At 46.3% G+C, this 19,262-nt stretch overlaps 1 protein-coding gene across 8 annotated transcripts in view; it reads left to right on the forward strand.

The window, feature by feature from the left end:
- The window catches only part of trim9 (tripartite motif containing 9), a gene marked incomplete at both ends in the record, with an annotated part of 103,092 nt that extends 95,687 nt beyond the window's left edge, over positions 1-7,405 (forward strand). For all 8 annotated transcript variants that reach the window (XM_084310575.1, XM_084310574.1, XM_084310577.1 and 5 more), the window contains 2 exons: positions 1-119; positions 7,328-7,405. The exon at positions 1-119 is cut by the window's left edge and continues 47 nt beyond it. In XM_084310575.1, coding sequence (XP_084166701.1) covers positions 1-119; positions 7,328-7,405 — 197 coding nt within the window. The remainder of the gene's footprint in view (positions 120-7,327) is intronic.
- Positions 7,406-19,262: the final 11,857 nt, after the last annotated feature.

Consider the following 19,262-nt stretch of genomic DNA (forward strand, 5'->3'; position numbering starts at 1 on the left):
ACTTCACCCGCGGGATCCTCATCTTCCTGGTGAACGACGAGCAGCAGGGACCGGTGGCGTTCGAGGGCTTAGAGGAGGGGCTGTACTACCCTGCCATCAGCCTCAACCGCAACGTCCAGGTAAACACACACCACGCACAACACACACGCCATCGCCATCGCTTGAGCGCCAAACCCAAAAAAAGTCTGGTTTCTATCGTTATTTCTTTTATTCTATATTCATAATCCATCAAGGGAGCCTGTGTTATCATTGGGAATGAGTCTGAGATCGCAAACGTCCAATACCGCCGCCTGCCGCCTTGTGGCTGGTATTGCACATCCTTAGGAACTCTCTGGCTTGGTCTGTGCGTCGATCTAAAAAGTCCGGGCCTGGTTTTCCGTGTTGGGCAGGAGTAGCGTTTATAACGCATGGATTGAGGATAATCAAGCACTCCTGATTCATGTTATTTGGTGGATTATGTTGGCAACACGATCGACATCAATACTTGGAATGGCGATCAGATAATTGGAATATTCTTTTTGCAGTACATCCTAGTCAAGGTAAGGGCTATATGGTATAAATCTTGCGTTGATTGAAGAATCACTTCCCCGCGATCCGAACTTATGTGTGTAATGTGTGTGTGTGTGTACGGTATTCCGTTGGTGACGATCGAAGCATAGAAAACCCCCCCCCCCCCCCCCCCCCCCCCACGCCACCCTTTCATGCATTCATGATGAAACATAATAACGATAATATAGCGTTGATTTCAGATTGATTGTTGATACATGCGAGAAACGCCACGGTTTCTAGTGAAATGCACTAAACGCTGCATAGCGACGTTTTCTGGGACTAGACAAGATTACTCTAAAACTATACTCAAGTTCTCAAGTTCAAGTTCAAGTTCTTTAATAGTTGTCATACAGAAGTACAGAATACTTTCATACAAAATGCTTCTTACTGTTACGCTCCAGAGACTGTGCTAGACAAGATAGTATCAAATAACATAATAACATAATATAGCATGAATTTAGAAGAAGAAAATGAGGTCACAGTGTTCGGTATAGACATATGTACAATGTTCTGAGTTACCATATAATATACAATACACAATACTATGCAGTGTAGAAATGGGATGAGGTACAATTTTAGGTACAATTTACAGTAAGGTGTACGAGTTGTAGTGCAATCCTTCATCCATAAATATAAAGTGTGGGGAGTGGGTGCTACAGTGTGTTTGTTTAAAGTGGGTGTGTGCTATAAAGTGTGTGGAGTGGGTGCTACAGTGTGTTTGTTTAAAGTGAGTGTGTGCGTGTGGATGTGTGTGCTATGTGCGTTTGGTGGTTGTTGTTGTGTAGTGTTCATTCATTGTTCGTTTAGCAGCCTGATGGCCTGGGGATAGAAGCTACTTCTGAGTCTTTCTGTGCTCGCCTTGAGACTCCTGTATCGCTTGCCTGACCGCAGCAGTTCGAAGAGGCAGTTGTTCGGGTGACTGGAGTCTTTAATGATTCTCTTAGCCTTGCCCTTGCAACGCTTGTAGTAAATGTTCTGGAGGGTGGGGAGCCCCCCTCCAATTGTGCGTTCGGCTGAAAGTGTCACTCTTTGTAGTCTGCTTCGGTCTTTTGCAGTGCTATTCCCAAACCAGGAGGTGATGTTGCCGGTCAAGATGCTCTCTATTGTACATGAGTAGAAGTTCTTAAGGATCTTCTGGCTGACTTGGAACTTCCTTAGGCGCCTGAGGAAGTAGAGGCGTTGTCGTGCCTTCTTCACCACACTGTTAATGTGTGTGGTCCATGTCAAGTCCTCGGATATGTAGGCTCCGAGGTACTTGAAGCTGTTGACTCTCTCAACCGGTGCCCCGTCGATGCTGAGGGGGCTGTAGTCCTCATATTCACCACGTTATAGAACGGGAATGTATGGATGAAAAAAGTATTTCTTTTTCACAAATTGAACGATAGATACTCGATGTCAAATGGGCAATAGTTTTATATCCATAGCTATGATATAAAATATGGTTTGAGCCCTGCAAACACCGCCATGTATCCCTATTCTTTACAGCGGTGGCCTTCTTACCACACGGTAAACAGCGACCTCTGGCGCTGATTGAGTTAAGGTTCAGAGGGTCCGTTTCAAGATCAGATATGGGGCCCTTATCTTATATTAGCAACTTTTCAACCCTACAATCTTACAGCATAATGCTACAGTCATATACCAAATGAAACAGCACATTTTCTGAGTTTTCAGAAGATACAATGCATTATATTCTACCTCACCCAGAATCACAATAGGAAGCCAATGAAAATATAGGAAGCCAAATTTGCACATAAGGTGGGAAGCTACTGTAGCTACTGTGCCAAAATCACCACGAGTTACTTGGTTTTATGCCAGGAGCAAAGTTTGCAGGAGCAAAGTGAACATATCTTTCTGTGTCGGTGCCTTTTCAAGCACTTTGTCAATCCGTGGCCCTGCCAGCAAGTGGGGCCTGTTTCAGGTGATGTTTCTATGGTGCAAAGAAAAGGTCGCTATATCTTCGAAAATGTTCTCTATTTTCATTTTGGGCAGGACATGAGGTCAGGTTAAGGTTAGGGTTAAGGTCAGGGTTAGGGTGAGGGTTAAGGTGAGGGTTAAGGTGAGGGTTAGGTTTATAAACAACCTTTTAGGTGAAAATTCCGGCGTTGCAGCTTGGCCAACAAGTGACGTCCCTCAGACATTATTGGTTGTTTCGGTGGAATGTTATGTTGCTAGGAGCTGAAATTATCGTTGACTTCCTGTTGGGTTTGCTGTGTTAGCTCATTTCAGAACATGGCAGAGACAGTATTTAGCTAAAAACAGTTATAGGCTACATTACAATGTAGCTAAATACTAGTCGCAAATAGTATTAGTTCAAAATCAACAAGATCGGTCAAGAGATGTAACTTAGTATTCCTTGGCCATAGTGACAGCAGAACATTTGTTTGAGTTTTTTTTTTTTTATCCACTTTTTCTCCTTATTTTTCTATTTTTCTCCCATTCCAATTTCGTATTGCCAATTCTCCCCTCCCCTGTCTTGAACGTTGCTAGACTATGCCCCCCACTGGTCGGTTGTAGTGAGGATAGAAGCCTTGCATCACGTGTCCCCTCCGGTACACGAGGAGGCAGCCTTTTCACCAGACAGCGCGGACTCTCAGTGGCGAGGAGTAGCGCGTGGGAGGCTCACACTACCCCCGATACTTCCTGTCTCTGCTGTGCAGGCGTCACCCAACCGACCTGTAGGAGTCGCTGTCCACAACGTCCAATCCCCACCCATCGACTTCCACCCGCTACCTCTGTCAATTGAGATAGTATGACGACTGGCCCAAGCCGCAGGCAATGCTGACACCGGGATTCGAGACCGGAGTCTCTTGCATTGGTGACGAGCGCAATCTCCGCTACGCCACCCAGCCGCCCCACATTTGTTTGTGTTTGTTATTGTTTTCTAGTTGAAACAAAGTTGTTATTGATTTTCTGCCTTTGTTTTGATTATGCATATACCCAAGAAGGATTCCAATTAGATTTTCCCAACCCACAGTGGAGTTAGGGGAATTAAAATGTCAATCTTCTTTGGGCTCCATTTACACCCATGTGTGACTTTAGGGTCAGACACATCTTATTGGAAGATTTTTGTTTTTTTAAATGCCAAAAATAAACAGTGCTGTGAACTTCATAATGACTGCTGTTGGTTATCGAAGGTAAACTGCTCCCCCGTCAGCACGAGGAAGCTTTACACAGACGAATACTAAACCTAATACCTATTCCAAAACTCTACGGCAGACTTTTGGAATGCTTTAGTATTGATTCATGCCCCCAGCCAGGCCTCTCATTTGTATTCCTGTTGCCTATCCAGTGACGGTAACTCTGATGCTCAGGCCACAGCTCAACAGCTCCACCAGCAGGCAGAGAAGAGAACTGATTCAATTGAACCGATTCATCAGCAGACTAAAAATGTAATATATTGAGTCCAGAGGTGGTGTAGTAGTAGTGGTTAAGACCCCGGCCTCTGGAACCACATATAGGCTATCTGATCATGTACACGTTCTTTTTCTGCATTTAAAAGTCTACTTGTAACTGTCTTAGCTGATTTCTTATTGGTTATTCTTATTTATTGTGCCTATATGTATGAAACTGCTGTAAATGAGGGTAACCTCAGTGTCTTACGAGTGGAAATAAAGGTTTGAAATTAAATGTAGCTGCTTGCCTATAGCATCGAATCCCTCCAGAACCATCTCCCCTGTGTCTCCGTCATCCTCTCTGCCATCCAAAGATATTAATTTTTTTAATGCTAAAGGGAGTGGACTACTCTCTCTCCTTTAAAAAAAATAAAAGCAGGGCGGCCGGGTAGCGCAGCGGACTAAGCAGACTGTCTACCACCACAGAGCCAGTGGGATCGAATCCGGCTGTGGTGCCTCCGGCTTGGCCGACCGTCCATACTAACACAATTGGCAGTGTTAGCGGGTGGGAAGCCGGCGTGGGTGGGTCCTGGTCGTTGTAAACAGCGACTCCTACAGTTCGGTCAGGGCGCCTGCACGGCAAGGGAAGGATCTGGGATAGGTAGTGTGATCCTTCCACACGTTACACTCTCCCAGTGAGAGTCCGCGCTGCCAGGTGAAAAGAAGCGGTGGCCTGGCTACACATGTGTCGGAGGTAGCAGGTGATAGTCTCCGCCCTCCCAGACCGACGGTAGGGGGTAGAGTGCGCAACGACCAGGAAGGGGATTGGGAATTGGCATAACGACTAACATTGGGAGGGGAGAAAAACGGAAAAAGAAGGGGGGAAAAGATCATTCAAAAAAATAAAAAATAAAAAAATAAAAGCATTGTGCTCCGAGATGGTGTGTAGTGTTTTAAGACCCCTGCCATTGGAACCACAAGTACCCCTGATCGAATCCCGCCAGAACAGCTGAAACCCACCCAATTTCCACTGTCGACTAACCCCCCCCCCACCTCACCCCCCTCTCTGTGTGTGAGGTGAGGAGAGAGATTGGTGCTAGATTGAGAAGGGGCAGTCTCTCGGAGCGAGATCAAATGAATGATATGACGGCATATAGAACGTACATTCATACACAGCAACGTGCCTCAGAGCAAGGTGTGATAAACATGAAACGATATATTTTCCTTGGCATGAAACGGGGGAATAGTAATCAAACCACTGGGGACCTGCATGACGCTTCTGTCTCTATTCATTATTTAATATTTATACATTTTGCCCTGAGCGATGAATTACAATAAGACTGAAAAGTAGGCTACTTACATTCTTGTCGCTAGAACTCCCAAAATAGCGCTAGCATAAAAAAAAGAAGGGAGGCCAGCTGTAGTTTACATAGCTTGCAAACAACTTTGTCTCGAGGTTCCACAAGTTGATCAAAATCCGAAGTATTTCCAAACAGGGCTTTTAGATTGAGCTCCGAGTGCAAATCACTGTCTTCACGACGGAGTTGGGTTCTGGACTCTCTGCCATCACGCCATGCGGTTGTTGTTGTTGTTGTTGTTGTTGTTGTTACTACCGGCACGTTCTTCAGCTCATATGAAAATGACGTTGCGTGTCTCCTGTCCGTCATGCAGTGCATGGCTGTGCATGGCAGTGCATGGCTGGCTGTTATTTTTCAAAATCTATTATTAACACTTTGATCGCCATGGGTTAAATTCATAATTTACCATCCCTCGCCAGCTCTATTTGTCTATGGAGAAGTTCCCCTTCTTTGCAGGGCTATAACTTTTTAAATTATATTGCTAAATTGCCATTATTATGGCCCATTCAATGTCCTATATGTATTGTTCAGGGTGTAGCAACGTTAAACTTTTTCATTCACATATTCATACTAAAATATGGTCTAAAGTATAAGTATGTTTTTATCGTTTTCTGCAGCTTTCTTCAGAACGTGATTTATAGCCCTAAATGCATTATATTGATGATGAAATACAGTTTGATAGCAATCGGCGCGAGATAAAAAATTTCAACTGGACGTGGTTCTAGAAGTTACTATGTGTCATCTGATGATGACCGGATGGGCGGGGGATCGTTTATAATTCCGTGGGCAGCGTTAGATGATTCATCCAGAGTGGGTCATATGTTCATCATAGCAGTTTATATGGAACACGTTAGAATATAACGCTGAATCTTACCGTGGCTTCCTCGCGCCGCTGGCAGATGAGCGTGGAACAGAATTTTTTCTATTATGGGATGGAGAAATGCCCGATCCATTTCCAGGTTGTATAATAGTATATACGTCCAAATCATGTTGTTTTTTCGAGTTATTTGCACCGATCGATGTTCACTATGTCAAGACGGAGTCTCTCTAACGATAGCGAGTGCCCGGACCACATATGGATGAGCACTTCCGGTTCAAAGGCTCATTTCCGGTTGGCGATCTGCCGATCGGCCACCAGATGGCGCTCTTGAACCGCTTGAGTGGAGCTTTGCAGTGTGTCTCAGGGCTCCGGAGGGGAAATATGATTTCGGTCACAGATTTTTGAAATATTGACATCAAAGACGAGTTACGGCGTCTTCGGCAGAATGAGCATGGCTAGGAATGACGTCTTAACTCGTCCCCGGCGATCATAGTGTTAATTTGAATATAGAATATTTGTTGACAGCCATGGCGGCTGGGTGGCACAGCGGAGATTGCGCTCGTCACCAATGCAAGAGACTCCGGTCTCGAATCCGGGTGTCAGCATTGCCTCCGGCTTGGGCCGGCCGTCATACTGGCTCAATTGGCAGAGTTAGAGGGTGGAAGTCGATGGGTGGTAATCTGGATGTTGTGGACAGCGACTCCTACAGGTCGGTTGGGAGACGCCTGCACAGCAGAGACAGGAAATGGCGGGGGTAGTGTGAGCCTCCCACACGTTACACCTCGCCAATGAGAGTCCGCGCTGGCAGGTGAAAAGATGTGACAGGCTGCCTCCTCGTGTACCGGAGGGGACACGTGATGCAAGGCTTCTATCCTCCCTACAACCGACCAGTGGGGGGCATATGTGAGCAACGTTCAAGACAGGGGAGGGGAGAATTGGCAACACGAAAATTGGGATGGGTGAAAAATAGAAAATAAGGAGAAAAAGTGGATAAAAAATATTTGTTGACAGCCCTAATGTCTGTACTACTATGAACTCAAGAGACTGTAGAACTCAAGTTCGACACTGTTTGATGAACAATGTTACCCTTAGCTGACTTGTAAATGCAGAACCTTCTCTCCTGTGTCTCCCTCTGAGCCTTTCCCCACTGTCTCAATGAAGAGAAAATACCAAGGGGAGTGGACTGCCCTCTCTCCCCTTTATAAATAAAAGTATATTTTATTCATAATAGATTTTATATTTTGTGTTTTGTTTGTGTGATACTGTAGGTGACCCTGCACACCGGACTGCCTATTCCCGACTTCTACACCCCGGGGGAGGCGGACCCTACCGACTCAGTGTGCTGAGAGGCGGACCCTACCGGCTCGGTGCGCTGAGAGGCGGATCCTACCGGCTCGGTGCGCTGAGAGGCGGATCCTACCGACTCAGTGTGCTGAGAGGCGGACCCTACCGGCTCGGTGCGCTGAGAGGCGGATCCTATTGGCTCGGTGCACTGAGAGGCGGATCCTACCGGCTCGGTGCGCTGAGAGGTCCTCGTCGATTCAGGAAGCCCGCTCCAAAGCTCCCCAGGTCTCATTCAGTCTGTCATCATCACCCACATATATATAATATATATATATATATATATATAAATCTATATATAGATATAGATATATAAGTCCTCTCCCCTTTCTGGACCAACTGACCCCATGACTCAGCACTGAGTCAGGCCTTCGACGCTCCTAAAACCGTGGACATCCGGACCATCTGCAGAAAGGAACTGTGCGCTATTATTTGCCCTCCGTACACTGTACATTACTGTACATTACACTAATCCTGATGAATCCTCACCTCCCCAGACTCTGTCACGTCAGACCTACAGCTGGATCATTAAAGGAGCAGTTAAAAAAAGAAGAAAAAAATTATAAAAAATATTTTCCCTCCATCTCTCCATCCAGACAGTTTTGGTGTGATTCGCTTAGTTTTGGAGATATCTGCCGAAGAGATGCCTGCCCTCACTCAGCTGAATGGCACTCGGTTTGTATAATATACAGTATGTTGTTGGGTGTACTGCGGTATAGGAAATAGTTCCTACATGAAACTGCTCACGACCAGGTTTGTGGATTATCTTTGAGTAACCGGGTCATGATTTCTCCACGCGTGTGGAGCTTCATACTCGATCCCCCTCCCTGCTGAACAGGCGCCCCCCGACCGACCAGTAGGAGTCGCTGTTTGCAACGACCAGGACTCACACCCCACTAGGGCTGTCCCCGACTAAGGATTTGGATGGTCGACTATGATTGGCCAAAATTTGCCGTTAGTCGACTATTGGTCGACCAAAAAAAATAATATATATACCGTATATATATATAATATAAAAAAAATAAAAAAAATAATATCATTCCATTTGGGCTGTGGGTGGTACTTAATGTCTGAAGGAGTCGACTGAAGGCTTCTTGTCCTCTGCAAAAGCATGCAATTGGTCCACTGATGGATACATCTTGATATTCGTCTAGTCTAGTGTGTTCATTAGATGGGTGAAATCCTCTTTCAGTGCCTCTGTGCCTGTTTTCGTAGGCAGTTAGCCTCTGGTATGCATGCCATTAGCGTTAGCCACGCTTCTAGGCCTCTTTTCTTTTGGAAAGAATGATAAAAAAAATATATATATTAAATTTTTTTTTTTATATATACTCGACTAAGAGGTTGGCCAGTCGCCTACGGCTCCTTTAGACCGATTAGTCGACTAATCAACTAATAGGGGTCAGCCCTACACCCCACCGGCTTCCCACCCGTGACAATATTGTGTTCGTAGGGACGACTGACCGTGCCGGAGGTACCGCTGCCGGGAATTTTACTTGGGTCTCTCTGCGGTGGCAGGCGAGTGCTTCTCTACCTCTACACTACCCAGCCGCCCCGCGCCGAATGCCATTCAGGTCTTATTGGAGTGAGGGCAGACATCTCTTTGGCAGATATCTCCTAAACTAGACAAACTATTTGGATGGATGGATAGCGCTCTGGGTAAGAGGAAGAATAGGTTTTCCCCCTTTTTTTTTTAAGTGCCCCTTTAAGATAAACATGATGGATACAGAATCATGTGTGTACAGAGTCAGAGTCAAGAGCTTGTCGTAGAGAACGAGTGAAAGGAGCCATCATAAAACGATGCACATAGAAGGTAGTACATCTTGTTATTACACACACAAGCACATACACAGACAAGCACACACACACACACAAGCACACACACACACACACACACACAAGCGCACGCACACACACACATACACAGACACAGTCCATTAACTCTGTTCCCCTCCCATTTCGGCCACGAACCGTGCCGTATGGCACTCTGATCGCCAGGGGGAGCCTAATGATTAAACAAGAGAGTTCATCGTTCATTAATGTGCCTGTAGATATCGGGGGTCTGGACAGAAGCGTCTGCAGTGATCCCTGCTGGCCAGACAAGCGCGACGGACGGACTTCTCACTGCTGTGTTAAAAAACTGTGTTAACCTCGTCTGTGTGTCAATGAGATGCTATTAGTGGCTTTAGCTTGTGTGAGCCTTCCATTTAGTTTTTAATACGACGTCGACTTCTGTCGCCGGAAGAAGCGAGGACTTCATGCAGCCCGTTGTCCACACAGTGCAGCTCTTAAAAAAACCTAACAACTAAAAAAAATACGGAGAGTGTAATTTTGTTTATTATATCATTCAAGCATCCTGCTTATTGCTGTGAGTAGAAGCAGTATGGGAATGGCGGCGATGATGGGTGGTTTTTAGGCGACAACAACGCTGAAGACTATTTATAATGTCGGATGAGTTCGGCTGTTTGAATAAGGTGCTATGGCAACTTTGCTTAGTAACGGCTCTTTTGCTGTGTAGAGGTGACTGACTCACTCCTGGTAGTTTTGTACTATTGTTATTGAAAAGAGGTGTATAGTTAAAGTAAGTTATTGATGTTCTGAGCTTTTTTTCTTTTCTTCTTCTTCTCTCTTCTCCCCACAAGAAGTCATCGTTGTTCATTTAATCGATTATCCTCATGGACACAAAAGAGGTCTTTCCTATACCGCAGTCTTTTCTGTGTCATCAAGACCACAATCAAGTCGCTTGGAATGTGATCTCAAACCGTACGGGAATTTTCATTCTAATGAGATTAGAAGCGGTTGACGTTTCTCTCCGAAAAGCAAGATTAAAGGGGTCAATTCAGAATTTTGGACACCTGTTTCCTACTTACTGATGATGATGTTGTTGTTGATCACTCCTTTCTCAGCACAATTCATGCTGTATGGTTTGCACCAAAGCACATGTAAAGTGATGGGGCCGTTCTACGGTCTGGACAGAAAAGCCCTGAAACCTACTCCATGGTGCAGCACCCAAAGCAATGTCTTTGTCTGGATGCACATTCGAGCATGTTGCTTGTTTTTACAGTGGCCCCATTAACCTTACATTGGTTTTGCGGCTAACTTAAGGAGGAGCGAAGGTATAGAGTACGAAGCGCAGCGTGGATTATGCTTAGCAAGGACACTATACCCTTTCGACAACATCACAGATGACCGTAAGGAAATAAGAGTTAAGTGTCAAATTCAGAACTTGCCCTTTTTACTACGAGGTGCTATCCTGAGTTTAAGCTTCATGGGTGTGCCTTCTCCCCCTCAAGTACCTGTTGTAACAGACCTATATATAACCATGGCACAAACTAGATCCATCGCTTTAGCAGATTATACTCTTAACATCCGTCACGCCTGACGCTGTGCTGCTGCTAAATATTTTCACCTCTGTAAAGGGCAAAGAATTCTAAATAAATAACGATAATTACTTTACCTATATGGATGTGACTGCAGTGTTTTTAAGAGAAGAATTATCGTCAGCTGGGCAAGGAAATATAGTTTCCTTTAGTATTCCTTTCCTTTTCCCTGTTTGGGGATGACACCGATTGTATGTCGCGTGGGACTCCCACCACACTGTAAAGTGACCACGAAAGAGAAACGGTTCAACTATGGATGAACGATATATTGAATTCGTATTGAAGTTGCAATACAATATGATCGAAGGCAATATACGTGTTGAGAGGATGGCAATATGGGGCATTTTTACATACATTTTTTAAATGAACGTAATGAGGAAGTGAGACAGAGACCTGCCTCGCTGACACCTTGAAATATAAGGCCTGTAAAATACAAGGGTCACCACTATAAGAACTCCATTAGGAGGCAGCATTATGCCATAGGGTTATTCCCACAATATACTACCGAAAGCATTTGACATTTCATGAAATGTACTGTAGGTGCCGAACGTAAGACTCGACCTTCGAAACCGATATTTTGTACATGTCGTGCTAAAATAACCGCAATATGATATTTTGGCCATATCGTTCAGCCCCCGGGGTTTAACTTGAAGGGCTGTTCTATTTTGCTGGTACTTTTGCGTTGGACCAGACTAATGAAGCCACTCGGAAGAACAAAACGGCCCGTCTGGTCTCGTCTGGCTGAGTCGCTCGCAAGGATGAGTTCAAACTTTGATTTATTTATAATTTAATTGGTTGGTTTTTGAAAGATGGGTCCTTTGTCTGCCCCGTAATCAAAACACTACGTGCTGTGTCTATGCCCCAAAATATATACAATACAAAGGCCCCATTACCAACGGGTCGCCGGGTTCTGTGAGAGAGAGCTTCCAATGGCTCTTATCATACAGAATGAAAAACAAGCATGGCTATTATCACGGAATTACATAACGTGTCGGATTCTGGGACAGAAAGAGAACGGATTATGTCAAAAGAACTGGCTCGCTCTGTCTATAAATCCTATCTCTAACATTGTGTGATTGTAAGAGTTGTGTTGGAATCTGCCAAAAACACGTCACTGTTGTTAGCGGTCACAGGAAAGGGAATGACCTTAAGAATGAATTAAGTTTATTATACAGCATAAGCCCTTTTATAGCAACCTGTTATGGGTTGTTATTAGTAATCATGCATAGTCGCTGGGCGACACTGGCTATTAATTTTTTTCAAGATGTTCTGTACAGGTGCGTGCGTGTGCTGCGTTGTAACATCGTTTTAACTCCAAAGTGATTATTTTATGCCCTCTTTAATGGTTACAAATGGAATGTCATTGCCTAACATGTTCTATATTATTTACGTTGTGAACCATATATGTCTATGGGAACTTTTATGATTCTGAAAATGAGCATTGTTATGATTTTGACACTTATTATGACTATTATGATTATTACAATAATTATATTATTATCATTACAATATTATTGCTATTATTATGATTATTTGAAGTGTAAAATGAGCTTATGTGTTTTCTGTATGTGTGAATATTCAATAAATTATAGGTGTCAACAACGTGCGTATGTCCTCCCTACCTTTCTATCCATCCACTCATACTGTATGTTGTCTGTTGTATTAGTGTCAGTTATCAAAGCGGGTAAACATATAACATACAAAACGGGTAAAATATCTAGCATAGAAAATGACATGGATAGGCTTCAAGAATACATTGATGTACATTTGTATTTATTATATTTTTTTACCTTTATTTACCAGGGTAGGTTCTCTGAGCATGAATGCTCTTTTTCAGCAACGCCCTGCTCCACATTCACACAGTTCCATTCACACCTGGGAGCTGCCCAGTACAACCACAGTCTGACACTGTTGACCACTAGGAGCTGCCCAGTACAACCACAGTCTGACACTGTTGGCCACTAGGAGCTGCCCAGTACAACCACAGTCTGACACTGTTGACCACTATGAGCTGCCCAGTACAACCACAGTCTGACACTGTTGACCACTAGGAGCTGCCCAGTACAACCACAGTCTGACACTGTTGACCACTAGGAGCTGCCCAGTACAACCACAGTCTGACACTGTTGGCCACTAGGAGCTGCCCAGTACAACCACAGTCTGACACTGTTGACCACTAGGAGCTGCCCAGTACAACCACAGTCTGACCCTGTTGACCACTAGGAGCTGCCCAGTACAACCACAGTCTGACACTGTTGACCACTAGGAGCTGCCCAGTACAACCACAGTCTGACACTGTTGACCACTATGAGCTGCCCAGTACAACCACAGTCTGACACTGTTGACCACTAGGAGCTGCCCAGTACAACCACAGTCTGATACTGTTGACCACTAGGAGCTGCCCAGTACAACCACAGTCTGACACTGTTGACCACTAGGAGCTGCCCAGTACAACTACAGTCTGACACTGTTGACCACTGAGGAACTCCACTGGAGCAGTTGGGGGGTTAAGTGCCTTGCTCAAGAGCACTTCAGTGGTTGGTATTAAGGGACGTGAGAGAGTTATTCTAGATTTTTCCGGGGGATCGAACTGGCAACCTTACAGTCACAAACCCACTTATCTAACCTTTAGGCCACCGCTGCCACTGACAAAAACAAACACGCCACAGATTTGTGTATTTATGTACTGAAGGAACACATAACACTACCATATTTGCATAGTGTATAATGCACTTGCATTTTTGGTATTTGCATCAAACCATGCAAACTAGATGGGGTACGAGTATATCTGCACCCTATAGTGACCTATGAGTTCTGACAAGGCGGTATACTGTCACCTGTTCTCTTCAAGCTTCATAAGACTGGGTGTATAGAGGGGACTCGTCTTATTAACCATCTGGTGTATGCTGATGACTTAGTCCTCCTGTCTCCTTATAGCGCTGGCTCACAGTGAATGCTCAGAATCTGCTCAAGTTATGGTATGACATCAAATTTAACCCTAAAAAGAGTTGTTGTGATTGATAAAACCAAGGAGGATCAGAAGCGACATTTTCCTTCATTCTTTATGGCAGATCAAGTACTAAATGTGAATGAAGTAAGATTTTTGGGTCACATCATCAGAAATGACCGCAATGTGTTGCAAACTGTATGCAGAAACCAAGCATGCAAATGGCATGTTCAATGTGTACAGATTATGTAAAACCAGCTCTATTTGAAGCCTACTGTACTCCAGTCTATACAGCCCACCTGTGGTGCAGCAGCTATAATGAAGCAAAAATTAAGAAGTCCATCAGGTGGCATTTAATGATGCTTCAGAATCTTGCTTAAAGGGCCACGTCACCGAAAAACAACGCTGGTTTATTTTTGTTGTGGAAAGGTTGTTTGACACAGCAGGAGACGATATTTCCAATTGTAACAAATAGGTAATTTATTTAAGAAAAGAAGTTCGTTAACAGCAAGAGCTATGGGTCAAAGATGATCGCCACAGCTTGAACAAAAACACTCTGTCCTGGAACCCTTTGCCTGTCCCTAAATCCCCTCTCAGTCCTGCCCCCATGACAGATATGATGACGTGTCACATCATGTCAGATCTGACATGACGTACATTAAGATGATACGTAGATTTAACATTGGAGAGAGAGAGAACATGAGGAGAGATAAGCAAGATATGATATCCACACACGATATGATGTAAAACATTAAGAACATGAAGAGAGAGTGAGATATGTGTGTTTGTGTGTGTGTGTGTGTATGTGTGTGTGTGTCTGTGTGTGTGTGCGTCTGTGTACAGACGTGTGTGTATTGTATGTGTGTATTGTGACACAGGGAATGTGTGTGTGTGTCGATGTGTATGTCTGTGCGACTGTGTGTGTCTGTGTGTGTGTGCTGTGTCTGTGTGTGTGCTGTGTATGTGTGTAAGAGAGAAAAGACACAAGATTAGAACACACGATATGATGTACTGAAATGTCCATCTACTATCTTGAGGCTGTTTTAAGAACATCAGCCAGACTGTCGCCCTAGTGTCTTTGAGCCCTGCTAGTTGACCTATATTAAACTAGTCAAGACTAACCCCTTTCCTACCTCCACCCTCGTATACACATTTTCCCCAACATTCCCCCATTTGGGGCTATCCCTAGTCCCACCCAAATCATATAACCAAGAAAATGTGAACGTCTAACTAAACAAGAACGCTTTGACCCTTTTAACCTCCTTCCAGTTAAGAGTACCCTCCTCCCGTTCGGATGCACTCCTTGCCCTACTTAGATGCACCTCTCCCCTCCAGGATCAGGAGATACCACGTGTGGGGAAACCGGCTTTTTCAGGGCCGCATTGCCGCCTACACTGGACCCCCTCTCACCCAACCAAGGATACAGGCCTCCACTTCCAGGCTAAGGTCTCCTCACATGAACAGAAGAAGTCCCCTTATTTTACCTTCAGGTGCAGTTTAAGGCTGGGTCCCTTTCCAATCTTAGGAGAGACAATTCAGATTCCTCTGAATTGACACCCCTCATCCCTCTGCTTCCCAGCATTTTCTTTTCAAAAACACTGATCACAGAAGCACAGCTCGCCTACTAACCCTGTATCGGCTAGTAAGGTTACCGTGGCCTGACTGTACATTGAGCCAAGTGCATTTATGCCCATACTGTCCAGTCACTCACGGTCCCCGTCCCGCTATCTGTGACTATAAGCAGGGGTCATAACGCTCTCCTGACCGGCTGGCGACCCAGTCGATAGCGACCTCATAGTCCGTCATCAAGTCAGGACCCCAAGCAGCTGACTGTCCGTAGTACCTATCAGCCACTCAGTTTAGAAACCGACGGTCTTGTCCCCACCCCGCTTGCTCTGGGCATGGAAATATTGACCGTTTTCGCCAGCCTTGCCTGTTCATGGCAGGAGCTGTGCCCCCTACGGTGCACCGCCCTGCTCCTAGGTGTGGACTGTCGCCCACGTACCACCCAGTGCCCACACCAACTTATGTGCGACGTTTCCTGGGCCGACTAGGCGGTGCCACAGTGGTATGTTATTTCATACCTCGTTACGCACGAGGGCCTTCAGTTTCTCCCCAGCACTATAGAATGTGTTTAACGTGCGCCCAGACTCTTGCGAGCCCACTGCCGCCTGTTGAAGGCTAGAGGTTCGGGGTGCCTAATCCCCTCCCTAACCTTACTTCATTCACTGGACCCCTAACGGACCAACAAAGGCTGACTACCGTTCTCACAATAAACACAAAACCGCTCAAAACAAGAGTAATAATAAAACATAAAAAAAATAAAAAAAAAATAAAAAAAAATACCCCAATTTATAATCCTAACCTGACAGACAAATCCCCCCAACCTCCACCGCTTACCAAATGAGCCACAGTTCCGGCCGGAAACCGCGACTCTCATCAGGGAAAGGAGAAGTTGACCGTCAGAACTAAACATAGAACATCCCTCCCAAAAAAAAAATGACATTGTCTCTTCCATAACATTGAGTCCCAGTGTCCATCGCTCAGCCCCCCTTCCATGCCCACGCCATAGTCTCCTCACCGTATTGCCAAAAGTCACATTTTGCCAATACAGCAACCACCACGCCACACCTCCAGTCCTCGTAGAAGCATGTCCCCATGCCTGGACGGGAGGCGCTGGTACCGACCTCACCACGTGTCCCCCCATCTTCGACGGGAGGTGCCCATCTTGCCCACTGCGTTAGCCCCCCCCTTTTGTCCCTCCAGTCCCCAGAACCGATCCCCCGACCACTTCTTCTCAATGCTTCCTCAGGCTCAGAACCGACACTCTGCCGATGCCCCTTCCCATTCCGGTTTGACCAGGACCACAAGTAAAATAAACAAAAAATAATAAAAAAATAAAAAACAATGCAATGATTTTCAATGGTTGCAATCTCTATGCCGAAGGATCATTAGAAAATCAGACTAAAATTCCTAGTTAAAGGAATAAACCAACAAAACTGCGCTCAGACCATCCCCCGTCACTCTTAAAGGAAAGAACCAACAAAAAGAAAATGTCCCTACCTCACCATACCCCTAATCCTCTATCCCCTCGTCTCCCTCTAAGGCAGCATAAAGCTGAGGATATGGCCCGATTTGTGGCTCAATCTCTTTCTGTCCCACCATCAGCATTTGGCTCGTTACGTGTGAAGTTACCAGCCTACCCAAGAGAGGCATACCACAACAGAAAAGGAGAACCAATATCAACCCTGCCACCCCGATGGATATCCCCGTCTGCATCACTATGCTTCCCCACTGTCCCAATCTTTCCAACACCCCACTCCCCCACCATTCTTCATTCCGGCCAGAATTCCCCCTCAATTCCTCCCTCAAATCCTTCAGCTTAGCCATGGCCTCGGAGAACTTTCCCCCTGGCCCCACATTCGTCGGAATGAATGTGCAGCAGTACTGTCCAAACATGGAACAGACTCCACCCTTCTCCGCCATTAACCAGTTCAGAGCCTGTCTATTCTGCCACGCCACCGTACTGGTCGCGTGCATCTGGTCCCCCATTGCATCCAACGCCTCCTCGGTGTAATTGAGATACCGCTGCTGATTGTAAAACAAATAGTTGATCCACCCGGTGTTCTTATTGACCGATATCCATGGCAGAATAGACTCAAACCCTGCCGCAATCTCATTCTTAGCCATGAACTCGGCTGGAATGCCCCTTGGCTGTCCTATGCTGTCCAGATACACCCTTGGGTCTGCCTTGTAGCTACGCTTCGTTCGAGAGATAGGAGACTCAGAAGGTCCTCCCGTCACTGATAATGGTAGGACCACCATTGGCATGATCGCCTGAACCCGGGCACATCTACCTGACCAATCTAAAGGAAGTGTATTCCTCAACCTCCTACCGCCGCAGAGCCAGTATTGGTCCGCCAGTGCCATATCCTGGACATGAAAAGGGCAAGCTACAGGCCGTGGGTTGGTATCCACTCCCTTTAACACGACCCCGTGTCCACACTTTCCTTCTTTCGTACAGTTAGTCGTGATGCTCCAAATAGTAGTGCACCGCCCCTCTGCCACCTCCCCTACATCCCGGGTCCCCTCCTTTTGCAAGCACTCGAAATCCTTGGTCAGCCATAGTTTGACACCTCTGGGTATTGGCAACCCCGTCGCTACCCCCTGCACACGTACATCCAATTTCCTACACCGTTCCCGCATAGTGACATCCTTGAAATCCGTGACGTTTCCTGCCGCCTTAAAACGACTAGAGCCGAGAAACCCCAAACACTCTGCCTCGCACCAAGGGCGACTATTATGGGGCCCCTCCCATGCCTCTGCGTCCCTGTCACACTGAGCCCAACTGAACTTCGTGCCCTTCACCAGCAGCCTATCCGGACGTGCCTTGGAGCAGACATAACAATCCTCTATCTGATTCTGCGCGCTCGTGTACTGGACCCACTTAAACCACTCATTCCCTAAAGCCGCCCTATACATCGGGTCAGCCTCCGGGTCTTCCTCGTCATAGTCATAGTCGCCCCCATCTTGTTCCCCGGAAGGAAGCAAACCCCTCAACCTGGCCCAGAGTGAGCCCACTGAGTCCCTCAACGTTCCGGCTGTCCTCTGGAACATATCCTGTCCCCCCACCTCTTCCGACTCAGTGTCCTTGACCTCCCTTTTTCCCCTCACCCCTGTCCCCTGTGATTGGTTCGGGACAGGCTCAACTCTCCTATCTACCCCCACAACCCGATGCTCGTTAGTATAATGGTAAGTATCCCCGCCTGTAACGGGGGAATGGTCAAAATCAAAAACATGCCCTTGCGGTCCTACGGGAAACACCCCGTTTGGTTGTAGTCTTATCTTCTCCCCCCCTTCCTCGATGGAGGGAAAAGGGGGCGCCTGATTCTGAGCCTGGTCATGAAAGTCTGCTGGTACTTGAGCCTGAGCGGGACCCCGTGGGACTCCTACCCACTCAAACCCGTCATCCTCAAGGACGGGTCGACCGTGACGGTTCTTAATGACGTCGTTGTGCCCGGCCGACCGTCCGTACACTGCTGCCAACATCTGCGGGAGCATCAGCAGGCACTGCACCTTCCAGTTGCCGTCTCGGACCCTCCATGTCGGGTTCTGCATAACTGCGATCGATTGTATCCCCCAAGAGATCGCCGCTGGCCTTTATGCAGTGATTGAAGTGGAACCAGGTCGCTGATCCTTTGACTTGGACTGCCGTTCCAGTCGATCGGATCACCTCGTACGGGCCCTCTCTCCGGGGTGATGACCACTTTCTCTTGTGGACCTTTACGAAGACCAAGTCCCCAGGGATCAGTCTCGGTTTGGTGGCTTCCTTCTCCGCCTCCTTCTCCCCCTTTCTCTCCTTTCTCTGCTCCTGTCGAAACACAGCTTCATGTATTTTAGTCACTTGCTGAAGATATTTTTTCAGATCTTGCTCAAAAATATCTAATGCCGGGCCCCTAGCCAGGTGTCTAAATGGCGGTGCTGGCATGCTGCGGCCTGTAAGCATTTCATGCGGTGTTAGCTGTGTTTGGCGGTTTA

This window comes from Notolepis coatsorum (genome assembly GCF_963971535.1).
Source record: "Notolepis coatsorum genome assembly, chromosome: 3".
Lineage (NCBI taxonomy): Eukaryota > Metazoa > Chordata > Actinopteri > Aulopiformes > Paralepididae > Notolepis > Notolepis coatsorum.